Raw genomic sequence first — 15,898 nt, 5'->3', positions numbered from 1 at the left:
TTCTTCCGGCGATTGGCTTACCAACAGCTAAAAAGACCGCTCAACTGTTTCTCAATCACATCGTCCGTTTATATGGACTACCTGACTCTATAACCAGATAGGGGAACCCAGTTCCCCTCCCGGTTTTGGTCACATCTCTGCGAAACATTCAAGATTGAAAAGCGGATGTCTACCGCCTTTCATCCCCAAACCAATGGCCTATGCGAGCGAACAAATCAAACACTGGAGCAGTTTTTACGATGTTACTGTTCTTCTCAACAGGATAACTGGCTAAGTCTCCTACCTTCAGCTGAGTTTGCCTTCAACAACACTATCAACAGTTTCACAAAGAACACACCGTTTTACATCAACTACGGATTCCATCCCACCTATCATCTGAACAACCGATCTGAAACTGAATCTCCTGTCGTTAATGAACTTGTCAATTCCATTGCTCAGGGCTTTGATTCCCTAAAACTCATCATGCAGGATGCACAACAAATGCAAAAACGCTATTATGACTTAAGGAGATCTGCTGCACCCCCCTACAAACCAGGGGAGGAAGTCTGGCTTTCTACTAGGCATCTAAAGTTGCCAGTTCCAGCAAGAAAACTAGCACCTCTCTTCATAGGTCCTTTCCCTATAGAGAATGTATTGAACCAGAATTCAGTCAGACTGATCCTACCTCCCAGTTACCGAATCCACCCGGTATTTCACGTCGCTCTCCTCAAGCCTTATCACCCAGTCAGACCTGACTCCGGTCTCCGTCCTCCTCCTTCTCAGATTGACGCAGGGGATGAATATGAAGTGCAAACCATCCTGGACTCACGTTATCGTCGTAGGTGTCTGCAGTATCTCATCAGGTGGAGAAGTTTTGGTCCAGATGAGGATTCTTGGGAGCCTTCATCTAATGTTTCTGCTCCTCGTCTCGCAACCACCCAGACAGGCCTGGTCCCTGATCCGCGGAGCGGCTCCTTGGATGGGGTGTTGTGTAACGTTGTGTTCTGCCCCTTTAAGGAATACCTTTGGAAGTCTATATAAGGCCCCTCCTTATCCTGTTTCACTGCTAAGTATTTTGACTCCATAGGTTAATATACCCTAATCAGAAGTACTCTGCTTAGCCCATTATTGTGAATGTTATTTGGGGAATCTCTTTATCTCTCTTACAAGTTAAACCCCACTCTGCTACATTGATCATAATACGCTCAAGCAACATAGTTGCAAATCTATCCTGACTCTCATTATCAACTCCGCAGCTCACGCTGCCTTCTCGCTGTCAAGGCGTTTCACTGCTGGAACAAACCTCCCCTCTGACTGATTGGACAACGCTGTACACGGAACACAGTCTCTCACCCTGCAGCTCTTCAGAATTCAACCACGCTGTATGCTCACACACTGCGTCTGCAGCACGCCTCACTGAAAGACAGTGTCACCGCTTAACAACGCCAGTGTTTTTCAGCTCACTTGGGAACAGCCAACTCTGATTGCAGCCAAACGCAAGTATCCATTTACGTTCTCAGCCACATTAAGAACATTACCCAGTTATCTAAGTTCATATTAACAGTATAAAAGAACGCTCTTACAACAAGGGAGTGGTTTACCTGAGAAGCTTGAACTGTTTACTCCAAATCACGCTTGGATTTAGACACTCTAATTACAACTGCCTAAAAGATAAATATCAGGTCTCTAGTGAACTCAGCTAGAACAACTTAGTTGCTCTACTTATCTCTTCTGCAAAGTAAAAGCATAACTGTTACTTATATAATCTCTGACACCTCTTACCATATAGATATTAACTACTTACCTACCTATTGCTATTTCTTTGTTTATTTATCACTGGGAGCCTCACCTCTACAATATTGCTCATTACTTTATACATAGCATATTCACATATTCTGACTACTCTTAGTCCCCTCACGTCTATGAGCAAGAACTAGACTCTATATTTGCATAGAGTCTAAGGTTTGGTGTGAGACTGAGCGGGTCACATAGGTTGCATGCATTACTACTCATCAGCAAACCTTACATAGAATCTCACCAGGGATGTAGTAGTACTGGCAGCATTCTTATATAATCTCACCAAGGAAATAGTAGTACTGGCAGCATTTGTATAGAATCTCACCAGGGAAATAGAAGGGTTGGCGAGCATTCTTATAGACTCTTACCAGGGAAATAGTAGTACTGGCAGCATTCTTATAGAATCACACCAGGGAAATAGAAGGGCTGGCGAGCATTCTTATAGAATCACACCAGGGAAATAGAAGGGCTGGCAGCATTCTTATAGAATCACACCAGGGAAATAGAAGTACTGGCGAGCATTCTTATAGAATCTCACCAGGGAAATAGTAGTACTGGCAGCATTCTTATAGAATGTCACCAGGGAAATAGTAGTACTGGCAGCATTCTTATAGAATGTCACCAGGGAAATAGTAGTACTGGCAGCATTCTTATAGAATGTCACCAGGGAAATAGTAGTACTGGCAGCATTCTTATAGAATGTCACCAGGGAAATAGAAGGGCTGGCGACCATTCTTATAGAATCACACCAGGGAAATAGAAGTACTGGCGAGCATTCTTATAGAATCTCACCAGGGAAATAGTAGTACTGGCAGCATTCTTATAGAATGTCACCAGGGAAATAGTAGTACTGGCAGCATTCTTATAGAATCACACCAGGGAAATAGAAGTACTGGCGAGCATTCTTATAGAATCTCACCAGGGAAATAGAAGTACTGGCAGCATTCTTATAGAATCACACCAGGGAAATAGAAGTACTGGCAGCATTCTTATAGACTCTCACCAGGGAAATAGAAGTACTGGCAGCATTCTTATAGACTCTCACCAGGGAAATAGAAGTACTGGCGAGCATTCTTATAGATTCTCACCAGGGAAATAGAAGCGCTGGTGAGCATTCTTATAGAATCTCACCAGTGAAATAGAAGGGCTGGCGAGCATTCTTATAGTATATCACCAGGGAAATAGAAGTACTGGCAGCATTCTTATAGAATCTCACCAGGAAAATAGAAGCGCTGGCGAGCATTCTTATAGAATTTCACCAGGAAAATAGAAGCGCTGGCGAGCATTCTTATAGACTCTCACCAGGGAAATAGAAGCGCTGGCAAGCATTCTTATAGAATCTCACCAGGGAAATAGAAGGGCTGGCGACCATTCTTATAGAATCTCACCAGGGAAATAGAAGGGCTGGCGACCATTCTTATAGAATCACACCAGGGAAATAGAAGTACTGGCGAGCATTCTTATAGAATCTCACCAGGGAAATAGTAGTACTGGCAGCATTCTTATAGAATGTCACCAGGGAAATAGTAGTACTGGCAGCATTCTTATAGAATCACACCAGGGAAATAGAAGTACTGGCGAGCATTCTTATAGAATCTCACCAGGAAAATAGTAGTACTGGCAGCATTCTTATAGAATCACACCAGGGAAATAGACGTACTGGCAGCATTCTTATAGAATCTCACCAGGGAAATAGAAGGGCTGGTGAGCATTCTTATATAATCTCACCAGGGAAAAAGAAGGGCTGGTAAGCATTCTTATAGAATCTCACTAGGGAAATAGAAGTACTGGCAGCATTCTTATAGACTCTCACCAGGGAAATAGAAGGGCTGGCAAGCATTCTTATAGATTCTCACCAGGGAAATAGTAGTACTATCAGCATTCTTATAGAATCTCACCAGGGAAATAGAAGGGCCAGCAGCATTCTTATAGACTCTCACCAGGGAAATAGAATTACTGGCAGCATTCTTATAGACTCTCACCAGGGATATAGAAGGGCTGGCGAGCATTCTTATAGATTCTCACCAGGGAAATAGAAGCGCTGGCGAGCATTCTTATAGAATCTCACCAGGGAAATAGAAGGGCTGGCGAGCATTCTTATAGTATATCACCAGGGAAATAGAAGTACTGGCAGCATTCTTATAGAATCTCACCAGGGAAATAGTAGTACTGGCAGCATTCTTATAGAATCTCACCAGGGAAATAGAAGCGCTGGCGATCATTCTTATAGAATCTCACCAGGGAAATAGAAGCGCTGGCAAGCATTCTTATAGAATCTCACCAGGGAAATAGAAGGGCTGGGGAGCATTCTTATAGAATCTCACCAGGGAAATAGAAGGGCTGGCGAGCATTCTTATAGAATCTCACCAGGGAAATATAAGGGCTGGCGAGCATTCTTATAGAATCTCACCAGTGAAATAGAAGGGCTGGTGAGCATTCTTATAGAATCTCGCCAGGGAAATAGAAGGGCTGGCGAGCATTCTTATAGACTCTCACCAGTGAAATAGAAGGGCTGGCGAGCATTCTTATAGATTCTCACCAGGGAAATAGATGGGCTGGCGAATATTTTTATAGATTCTCACCAGTGAAATAGAAGGGCTGGCAAGCATTCTTATAGACTCTCACCAGGGAAATAGATGGGCTGGCGAGTATTTTTATAGATTCTCACCAGGGTAATAGAAGGGCTGGCAAGCATTCTTATAGATTCTCACCAGGGAAATAGAAGGGCTGGCGAGCATTCTTATAGAATCTCACCAGGGAAATAGAAGGGCTGGCAGCATTTGTATAGAATGTCACCAGGGACATAGAAGGGCTGGCGAGCATTCTTATAGAATCTCACCAGGGAAATAGAAAGGCTGCCGAGCATTCTTATAGAATCTCACCAGGGAAATAGAAGGGCTGGCGAGCATTCTTATAGACTCTAACCAGGGAAATAGAAGGGCTGGCGAGCATTCTTTTAGAATCTCACCAGGGAAATAGAAGGGCTGGCGAGCATTCTTATAGACTCTCACCAGGGAAATAGAAGGGCTGGCAAGCATTCTTATAGACTCTAACCAGGGAAATAGAAGGGCTGGCGAGCATTCTTATAGAATCTCACCAGGGAAATAGAAGGGCTGGTGAGCATTCTTATAGAAACTCACAATGGAAATAGAAGCGCTGGCGAGCATTCTTATAGAATCTCACCAGGGAAATAGAAGGGCTGGCGAGCATTCTTATAGAATCTCACAAGGGAAATAGAAGCGCTGGCGAGCATTCTTATAGAATCTCACAAGGGAAATAGAAGCGCTGGCGAGCATTCTTATAGAATCTCACCAGGGAAATAGAAGCGCTGGCGAGCATTCTTATAGAATCTCACCAGGGAAATAGAAGGGCTGGCGAGCATTCTTATAGAATATCACCAGCCCAGAGACCTTTTTAGAATTGGGCCCATAGTGAGGGAAGGAATTACGCGAAAACAGTTGATTTTCCTAAAAAAAAAAAAAAAAAAAACGTTGCAAATGATCAGGCAAACAACTTTAAAGAAAGAATGTTATATATATAAAACAGATGCAATTCACTTACTATCCATCCTCCTCCGTCGGTGTGAAAATCACACAGCACCAACATGGGATCAATGCCATCTGGGTAGACAATATACCAGCCACCTAGAACAGATCCCTGATCCTGCAGTTCCTTACAGTTCCTCACAACTAAGAAATACAAATAAGAAGCATGAAAACTACAGATGAATGATTATCAAATGACTCAGTAATTAAAGTTTACGATTTGTCATATGATACTTTAGTAAAAGGACCATTAATAACTGGAAAATGACATATGTGTATGTATATGTATATATATATATATATATATATATATATATCATATGTAGTCAGCATTTACTGGTATTTTAAGTAGAATGCAATATTATTTATTTAATATTTAGATTTTAAGCTAACAGTTTTTCTTTAGATAAATAAATCAATGTCGCAATATTCATACACGCCAAACACCAAAAAAAGTGCACAAAATATACAGTATATATATATATAAGTGTACTAGAAACTTACTGCGGCCTCGACCATTCATGCATACAAAGAAATCAAACAACTAGATACACAGACTTCACAGGTTACAAACTGTGGTAACACTATTTATAGCAATGAGTAAGGAAACATTGCAGTAAAAATATATAGAAACATAAAGGAAAGAAAATAGTATGAAAGATGTACAATAGAACAAAACACATTATTATACATCTTATTAAAGTTAATAGCAGCAGTAGCCTTGGCATACATAATAGCTCTAATGAGTTAAAATCCTTATCAAGAGTTAAACCTCAATTGTAGGTGATCATATTAAAATGTGTGGTGGCCAATTATAGGTGCAAACCCAGCCTATCTCTTTAAGAAAATTTATGAGACATTTTGGTGAAAGGCAACTTTATATCTAGTTACCAGAGAACAATATGGCTAACTAACAGAAGACTGGCTGACCTGAAACGGAATTTAAGAATCAGTGGTCGTAAGACCGCTGCTCCTTAACTTCTCCGCCACCTTTTAGGTGGCAGAATGAACTCATTCCGATCTGATAGGGATGGTTGATGATCCCTTTTAGCGCCCGATTGGTCACCAGTGAGCAGGGGGCGGATTTGCATAAGCATATAAATGCCCCTCGACCTTTGTTAAATCTACTCCTAAAAAAAAAAATCAGGATTTTCACAGAGTTTATTGTGCTTCACTTTCACAAGATAAAATTTGGCTCCAAAAAGATTAGAAAATCACAAAAGTCCACCTACTTCCTCATTCGCATTGAACAAAACTACAGAATGCTTAAGTCTAGTACTGGCTGTACCATATAGGAAAAAATGATATATATATACACATATTTGTTCGCTGGAACTATATCAATTTAATAAATAACATTATGATACATATATTTTTATTGGATTTATCTAAAATTGTGTTTTGTAGCCCAATATTTGTAAAATTGTAGGGAGTTGGCACCATTACATACAAGTGACACTCAGTTTCACTGTTTCCCATATGTGCTCCAGCAGCTCTATATCAACAAACTGGGTGTATTATCCCCATTTGGGTATTGTGTTAAGGGGTTATTGGGCTACAGTTTCAACTGATATTACAACTTAAAATAAGGAGTTTACTAGCTCATTAGACCTATTCTTTTTTTGCCAAGAAAGACCAAGCTTTAATGCTACTATAACTTTTAATTAGATGTAAAATAATGTGTTGTGTTTGTACTATTGCACATCTATGATATTTTTATTATTTTATGTCACCTTACTTTCTTGACACTGTAGTTCCATATGTTTAAATAAATAGCATTTGCATGAAATGAGAATTCATTTTTATATCAATGCATTTTTATCTCACATTATAAGTTTTAGGATTATTATCTGGTCTGTAATATCAAGGTATATCACTCACCATTCATTGGCTGAAAGTCGCAATATTCTATCTTCTCTCCTATTACCCAAGAACAAATTGGTTAGTGAGTTCTAGCGAGTTACGCAGATCACAGTGTAAATTATGTCTTTAGATTATTCCATCATAGACTTCATAGCACTGACAAATGTCATTTTAGATCATCTAAGGAGGATAGGTGAGAATTGGCGCTTATATCAACCCTAATGCCAAGTATAGAAGGGTCTCTCTCTAAGAACCCTGAGGAGGATAGTAGAATAATTTAAGCGGAAATACTGGCGCTGAAAGCAGGGTAGTACACAAATACAATATACGGGTAACCTAAAAGGGTCTACCTTAGCTTGGCTATTACCATTTATTAACTTTTATAACGATTATATTTCTGCTAAGGTAGACCCTTTTAGGTTACCCGTATATTGTATTTGTGTACTACCCTGCTCTCAGCGCCAGTATTTCCGCTTAAATTATTTTAGATCATCTAGCCTGAGCGCCATTGTGAGAAAGAGCTGTTACAAATCTTTAAAAGAACATGATACCAACATATTGAAGCACTTGAAAGTGATGCAGCATAGATCTAAAAAGCTGACTAGACAATATCACTTGAGCATCTCTATGTAAAAAAGGAATATGTTTTACCTCAAAATTTCCTAAGTATTCATACCTCACCGTAAAGAAACTTTAAGCAGCCAATCAGGGTACTAGTCCCAGGACTTGCAAGGGAGTGTGCATCTGGTACGTGTAAGCACAGTCATGTTACTTTCATATTCAGTTTAAGGAAGTTTACTATGAAATCTCTCAATATTTCAGTGAAATCTCATGGGATCCCAGTAAGCACAACATGACCTCAGCACTGCTAAAGCTCATTGGCTATTAATTATTCTTGGTTTTGTTTTTCCAACTTGCAGCTAGACAGCAGCTTAAGTATAACTGTTTACACAGTACTTACTCTGGTGAGCTGAAAAAATTGTGAGGTAAAATATCTTCCTTTTATAGATCATCTGCATACAAAGTATAGGGAGTGTTATTGAGGCACAAATACTCATAGAACACCAAGAGTAGGTTATGGCAGGGTCCACTAATGGATAGAAAAGGTTATGATTTTGCAAACCCTGCCAGGCATTTCACAAAGGGATTATGACTAATTGGAAAAGAGCTATTGGGCTAGGGCCGGGGATGGGGATGTATGGAATGGTGAGATAAATATCTAAAGCAAGTGCTCAGTAAAATAAGTATTTTAAAAGTGTATTTAATGTACGCTGTAAAAAAACAGATTTCTTCTGTTAAGTGTGATCAGTCCACGGGTCATCATTACTTCTGGGATATTTCTCCTCCCCAACAGGAAGTGCAAGAGGATTCACCCAGCAGAGCTGCATATAGCTCCTCCCCTCTACGTCACCCCCAGTCATTCTCTTGCACCCAACGACTAGATAGGATGTGTGAGAGGACTATGGTGATTTTATTTAGTTTTATTTCTTCAATCAAAAGTTTGTTATTTTTTAATAGCACCGGAGTGTGTTATTCCTTCTCTGGTAGAGTTTGAAGAAGAATCTACCAGAGTTTTTACTATGATTTTAGCCGGAGTTGTTAAGATCATATTGCTGTTTCTCGGCCATATGAGGAGAGGTAAACTTCAGATCAGGGGACAGCGGGCAGTTTAATCTGCAAAGAGGTATGTAGCAGTTTTTATTTTCTGACAATGGAATTGATGAGAAAATCCTGCCATACCGACATAATATCATGTATGTATATTTTACATTTGAGTATTCTGGGGAATGGTACTTCACTGGAATTACACTGTGTATATAAGACTTTAGCCTAATTGCAAAGCAACAGGCTTTTTAATAACTCTTAATTTATGTTAAACGTTTTTGCTGGAATGTAAAATCGTTTTCATTTTCTGAGGTACTGGGTGAATAAAATGTTTGGGCACTATTTTTCCACTTGGCAGTTGCTTGGTCTAATTATGACAGTTTTCTGATCTCTCTCACTGTTGTGTGTGAGGGGGAGGGACCTTTTTTTGGCGCTTTTGCTACGCATCAAAAATTTCAGTCAGAAGCTCATTCTTTTTTCCTGCATGTTCCGGTTTATCTCTACAGAACTCAGGGGTCTTCAAAGCTTGTTTGAGGGAAGTAATCTAACAGAGCTGTGAGATTGTAGTTGACTGTGATTAAAAACGTTTATTCTTTAACTTTTTTATGCCATCAGGGTTAGTTATTCTTTGCTAATGGGAACAAGCCTTTGCTAAATTGTGTTTTGTTTTACAAAGTTTATTGATTTCAACTGTTATATATCTTTCAGTGCTTCTTAAGCACAGTACGTTTTTTCATTGTATTTTACTTGAATAATATTTCCAAGTTGCAAGTTTATTTGCTAGTGTGTTAAACATGTCTGATTCAGAGGATGAGACCTGTACTATTTGTGCTAACGCCAAAGTGGAGCCCAATAGAAATTTATGTACTAACTGTATTGATGCTACTTTAAATAAAAGTCAATCTGTACAAATTGAACAAATTTCACCAAACAACGAGGGGAGAGTTATGCCGACTAACTCGCCTCACGTGACAGTACCTGCATCTCCCGCTCGGGAGGTGCGCGATATGGTGGCGCCCAGTACATCTGGGCGGCCATTACAAATAACATTACAAGATATGGCTACTGTTATGACTGAGGTTTTGGCTACATTACCAGAACTAAGAGGCAAGCGTGATCACTCTGGGGTGAGAACAGAGTGCGCTGATAATGCTAGGGCCATGTCAGATACTGCATCACAACTTGCAGAACATGAGGACGGAGAGCTTCATTCTGCGGCTGACGGTTCTGATCCAAACAGATTGGATTCAGATATTTCAAATTTTAAATTTAAGCTGGAAAACCTCCGTGTATTACTAGGGGAGGTGTTAGCGGCCCTGAATGATTGTAACACAGTTGCAATACCACAGAAAATGTGTAGGTTGGATAAATATTTTGCTGTACCAACAAGTACTGACGTTTTTCCTATACCTAAGAGACTAACTGAAATTATTACTAAGGAGTGGGATAGACCCGGTGTGCCGTTCTCACCCCCTCCGATATTTAGAAAGATGTTTCCAATAGACACCACCACACGGGACTTATGGCAAACGGTCCCTAAGGTGGAGGGAGCAGTTTCTACTTTAGCTAAGCGTACCACTATCCCGGTAGAGGATAGCTGTGCCTTTTCAAATCCAATGGATAAAAAGTTAGAGGGTTACCTTAAGAAAATGTTTGTTCAACAAGGTTTTATATTGCAACCCCTTGCATGCATTGCGCCGGTCACGGCTGCAGCGGCATTCTGGATTGAGTCTCTAGAAGAGAACCTTAGTTCAGCTACGCTGGACGACATTTCGGACAGGCTTAGAATTCTTAAGCTAGCTAATTCATTCATTTCGGAAGCCGTAGTACATTTAACTAAACTTATGGCTAAGAATTCCGGATTCGCCATTCAGGCGCGCAGAGCACTGTGGCTAAAATCCTGGTCAGCTGATGTAACTTCTAAGTCCAAATTACTTAATATACCTTTCAAGGGGCAGTCCTTATTTGGGCCCGGTTTGAAAGAAATTATCGCTGACATTACAGGAGGTAAGGGCCACGCCCTGCCTCAAGACAAAGCCAAACCTAAAGCTAGACAGTCTAATTTTCGTTCCTTTCGGAATTTCAAAGCAGGAGCAGCATCAACTTCCACTGCTCCAAAACAAGAAGGATCTGGTGCTCGCTACAGACAAGGCTGGAGACCTAACCAGTCCTGGAACAAGGGCAAGCAGGCCAGGAAACCTGCTGCTGCCACTAAAACAGCATGAATTGAGGGCCCCCGATCCGGGATCGGATCTAGTGGGGGGCAGACTTTCTCTCTTCGCCCAGGCTTGGGCAAGAGATGTCCAGGATCCCTGGGCGCTAGAGATAATATCTCAGGGATACCTTCTGGACTTCAAATACTCTCCTCCAAGAGAGAGATTTCATCTGTCAAGGTTGTCAACAAACCAAACGAAGAAAGAAGCGTTTCTACGCTGCATACAAGAACTTTTGTTAATGGGAGTAATCCATCCAGTTCCACGGTCGGAACAGGGACAAGGGTTTTACTCAAATCTGTTTGTGGTTCCCAAAAAAGAGGGAACTTTCAGACCAATCCTGGATTTAAAGATCCTAAACAAATTCCTAAGAGTTCCATCATTCAAAATGGAGACTATTCGGACAATTTTACCCATGATCCAAGAAGGTCAGTACATGACCACAGTGGATTTAAAGGATGCTTACCTTCACATACCGATTCACAAAGATCATTACCGGTATCTAAGGTTTGCTTTTCTAGACAGGCATTACCAGTTTGTAGCTCTTCCATTCGGATTGGCTACAGCTCCAAGAATCTTCACAAAGGTTCTAGGTGCTCTTCTGGCGGTACTAAGACCGCGGGGAATTTCGGTAGCTCCGTACCTAGACGACATTCTGATACAAGCTTCAAGCTTTCAAACTGCCAAGTCTCATACAGAGTTAGTACTGGCTTTTCTAAGGTTACATGGATGGAAGGTGAACGAAAAGAAAAGTTCACTCGTTCCACTCACAAGAGTTCCCTTCCTGGGGACTCTTATAGATTCTGTAGAAATGAAGATTTACCTGACAGAGGACAGGTTAACAAGACTTCAAAGTGCTTGCTGCACCCTTCATTCCATTCAACACCCGTCAGTGGCTCAATGCATGGAGGTAATCGGCTTAATGGTAGCGGCAATGGACATAGTGCCATTTGCTCGCTTACACCTCAGACCACTGCAACTATGCATGCTAAGTCAGTGGAATGGGGATTACTCAGACTTGTCCCCTTCTCTGAATCTGGATCAAGAGACCAGAAATTCTCTTCTATGGTGGCTTTCTCGGCCACATCTGTCCAGGGGGATGCCATTCAGCAGACCAGACTGGACAATTGTAACAACAGACGCCAGCCTTCTAGGTTGGGGTGCCGTCTGGAATTCTCTGAAGGCTCAGGGACAATGGAGTCAGGAGGAGAGTCTCCTGCCAATAAACATTCTGGAATTGAGAGCAGTTCTCAATGCCCTCCTGGCTTGGCCCCAGTTGTCAACTCGGGGGTTCATCAGGTTTCAGTCGGACAACATCACGACTGTAGCTTACATCAACCATCAGGGAGGGACAAGAAGCTCCCTAGCAATGATGGAAGTATCAAAGATAATTCGCTGGGCAGAGTCTCACTCTTGCCACCTGTCAGCAATCCACATCCCGGGAGTGGAGAACTGGGAGGCGGATTTCTTAAGTCGTCAGACTTTTCATCCGGGGGAGTGGGAACTTCATCCGGAGGTCTTTGCCCAAATACTTCGACATTGGGGCAAACCAGAGATAGATCTCATGGCGTCTCGACAGAACGCCAAGCTTCCTCGTTACGGGTCCAGATCCAGGGATCCAGGAGCAGTCATAATAGATGCCCTGACAGCACCTTGGGACTTCAGGATGGCTTATGTGTTTCCACCCTTCCCGATGCTTCCTCGATTGATTGCCAGAATCAAACAGGAGAGAGCATCAGTGATTCTAATAGCACCTGCATGGCCACGCATGACTTGGTATGCAGACCTGGTGGACATGTCATCCTGTCCACCTTGGTCTCTACCTCTGAAACAGGACCTCCTGATACAGGGTCCTTTCAAACGTCAAAATCTAACTTCTCTGAAGCTGACTGCTTGGAAATTGAACGTTTGATTTTATTAAGACGTGGGTTTTCTGAGTCAGTTATTGACACCTTAATACAGGCTAGGAAGCCTGTTACCAGAAAGATTTACCATAAGATATGGCGTAAATACCTATATTGGTGTGAATCCAAAGGTTACTCTTGGAGTAAGGTTAGGATTCCTAGGATATTGTCTTTTCTACAAGAAGGCTTAGAAAAGGGTTTATCTGCTAGTTCATTAAAGGGACAGATCTCAGCTCTGTCTATTCTGTTACACAAACGTCTGTCAGAAGTGCCAGACGTTCAGGCTTTTTGTCAGGCTTTGGCCAGGATTAAGCCTGTGTTTAAAACTGTTGCTCCGCCATGGAGTTTAAACCTTGTTCTTAACGTTTTACAGGGCGTTCCGTTTGAACCCCTCCATTCCATTGATATAAAGTTGTTATCTTGGAAAGTTCTATTTTTAATGGCTATTTCCTCGGCTCGAAGAGTCTCTGAGTTATCAGCCTTACATTGTGATTCTCCTTATTTGATTTTTCATTCGGATAAGGTAGTTCTGCGTACTAAACCTGGGTTCTTACCTAAGGTAGTCACTAGCAGGAATATCAATCAAGAGATTGTTGTTCCTTCTTTGTGTCCAAATCCTTCTTCAAAGAAGGAACGTCTACTACACAATCTGGACGTAGTTCGTGCCCTAAAATTTTACTTACAGGCAACTAAGGAATTTCGACAAACGTCTTCTCTGTTTGTCATGTACTCTGGTCAGAGGAGAGGTCAAAAGGATTCTGCTACCTCTCTTTCCTTTTGGCTTCGTAGTATAATACGTTTAGCTTATGAGACTGCTGGACAGCAGCCTCCTGAAAGAATTACAGCTCATTCTACTAGAGCTGTGGCTTCCACTTGGGCCTTCAAGAATGAGGCCTCTGTTGAACAGATTTGCAAGGCTGCAACTTGGTCTTCGCTTCATACTTTTTCCAAATTTTCCAAATTTGACACTTTTGCTTCCTCGGAGGCTATTTTTGGGAGAAAGGTTCTTCAGGCAGTGGTTCCTTCTGTATAAAGAGCCTGCCTATCCCTCCCGTCATCCGTGTACTTTTGCTTTGGTATTGGTATCCCAGAAATAATGATGACCCGTGGACTGATCACACTTAACAGAAGAAAACATAATTTATGCTTACCTGATAAATTCCTTTCTTCTGTAGTGTGATCAGTCCACGGCCCGCCCTGTTTTTAAGGCAGGTAATTATTTTTTTGAATTATACTCCAGTCACCACTACACCCTTGGTTTCTCCTTTCTCGTTGGTCCTTGGTCGAATGACTGGGGGTGACGTAGAGGGGAGGAGCTATATGCAGCTCTGCTGGGTGAATCCTCTTGCACTTCCTGTTGGGGAGGAGAAATATCCCAGAAGTAATGATGACCCGTGGACTGATCACACTACAGAAGAAAGGAATTTATCAGGTAAGCATAAATTATGTTTTATATTATGCATAAAAAATTGTATAAATAATAGACATCCAATGTTAAAAATCTGCTGAAAATGGCAAATTTACACTAATCTATATAAAGTTTTTAAATTATGCAGAAAAACAACATTCCTGGTTCATCCCCTTGTCTTAGATCATTCCATAAGGTCTGCATATGAGGGTCGGTGTGATATTTCCCCCTATACTTATGATGACTTTTAGATCATGGTGCCCAATGACTTCAGCTTCATTATAATCAACAGAGCTGCATTTTTCTGTCAAATGTTAAAGAGACAGTAAACCCCTTGTAATTGCAAAACATTTCTGTTGTATTGCTTAAGAATAATGTATCACTCTAGTCCACTGGTTTTCAAACCTGTCCTCAGACCTCCATAACAGGCCAGATTTTCAGGATTACCTTGGATGAGAGCAGGTAAAATAACAATATTTAATAATCAGCTGATTACTTCCTCTAGTTCTGATATCCTTGAAATCTGGCCTGTTAGGGAGGTCTGGGGACAGGTTTGAAAACCAGTGCCCTAGTCTTAGAGGTTTTAAAACAAATTAGCATCCTTTTTACTGGTTAGTTTTCTATAGCCAAACTCCAACCACCATTTGCCTTATTTGGAGGAGCCAATCTGGGCTTTAGTCTGCAGACAACAAGGCTAGACACAGTCATAAAGTTACATAAAGTGAATTACTTTGTAGTTGTTATCTGATAAAGACAACTAGGGACAGATACAGTATGTAGCAGGGTTATAGCCTTGAGAAATCAGCAGGTGCATTTCATGTTCTGAGAATTAGAAATTGTTCAATTTTCAGAGCCAAATTACATGAAAAGGGGCAAAATAAATAATGAAAATATATTGCAAATGTGTTTCATTGTACATAACTAAACATTTTAAATAAAAAATATCAAGGTGTTTACTGTCCCTTTAATCTTTCAATGCATAGGACAAGTTTCACTGTGAAGGACAATTTTCAGTTATGTCTATTTCCACTCCCCCTGTACCATGTGACAACCATCAGCCAATCACAAATGCATATACTTATATTCTGTGAATTCCTGCACATGCTCAGTAGGAAATGGTGACTCAAAAAGTGTAAATATAAAAAGACTGAGCATATTTTGTTAATGGAAATAATTAAAAAGTTGTTTAAAAATGCTGCTCTATCTGAATCATGAAAGTTTAATTTTCACATGAGTGTCCCTTTACCGTTTTTTGCACAATACAATGGGGGATATTTATCAAAGGTCTGTCGGACCTGATCCAACAGTGCGGATCAGGTCCGCCAGACCTTGCTGAATGCGGAGAGCAATACGCTCTCCGTATTCAGCATTGCACCAGCAGCTCTTGTGAGCTGCTGGTGCAACGCCGCCCCCTGCAGATTCGCGGCCAATCGGCCACCAGCAGGGGAGTGTCAATCAACCCGATCGTACTCGATCGGGTTGAATTTTGTCGATTTCTGTCCGCCTGCTCAGAGCAGGAGGACAGGTTATGGAGCAGCGGTCTTTAGACCGCTGCTCCATAACTTGCGTTTCTGGTGAGTCTGA

General features: G+C 41.2%; 2 protein-coding genes across 2 annotated transcripts in view; one reads left to right on the top strand and one right to left on the bottom strand.

Moving 5' to 3' along the window:
- LOC128642649 (ryncolin-2) overlaps positions 1 to 15,898 on the top strand; it is a 337,076-nt gene that overhangs the window by 45,488 nt on the left and 275,690 nt on the right. The gene's annotated exons all lie outside the window — the stretch shown is intronic.
- The window catches only part of LOC128642821 (ficolin-1-like), a 62,119-nt gene that overhangs the window by 32,138 nt on the left and 14,083 nt on the right, over positions 1 to 15,898 (bottom strand). The window contains exon 5 of the mRNA XM_053695655.1: positions 5,338 to 5,465. Coding sequence (XP_053551630.1) covers positions 5,338 to 5,465 — 128 coding nt within the window. The remainder of the gene's footprint in view (positions 1 to 5,337; positions 5,466 to 15,898) is intronic.

The sequence above is a fragment of the Bombina bombina genome, chromosome 12 (assembly GCF_027579735.1).
Source record: "Bombina bombina isolate aBomBom1 chromosome 12, aBomBom1.pri, whole genome shotgun sequence".
Lineage (NCBI taxonomy): Eukaryota > Metazoa > Chordata > Amphibia > Anura > Bombinatoridae > Bombina > Bombina bombina.
Note: the sequence above shows the minus strand (reverse complement) of the source record. Positions and strands in the feature narration are given on the sequence as shown.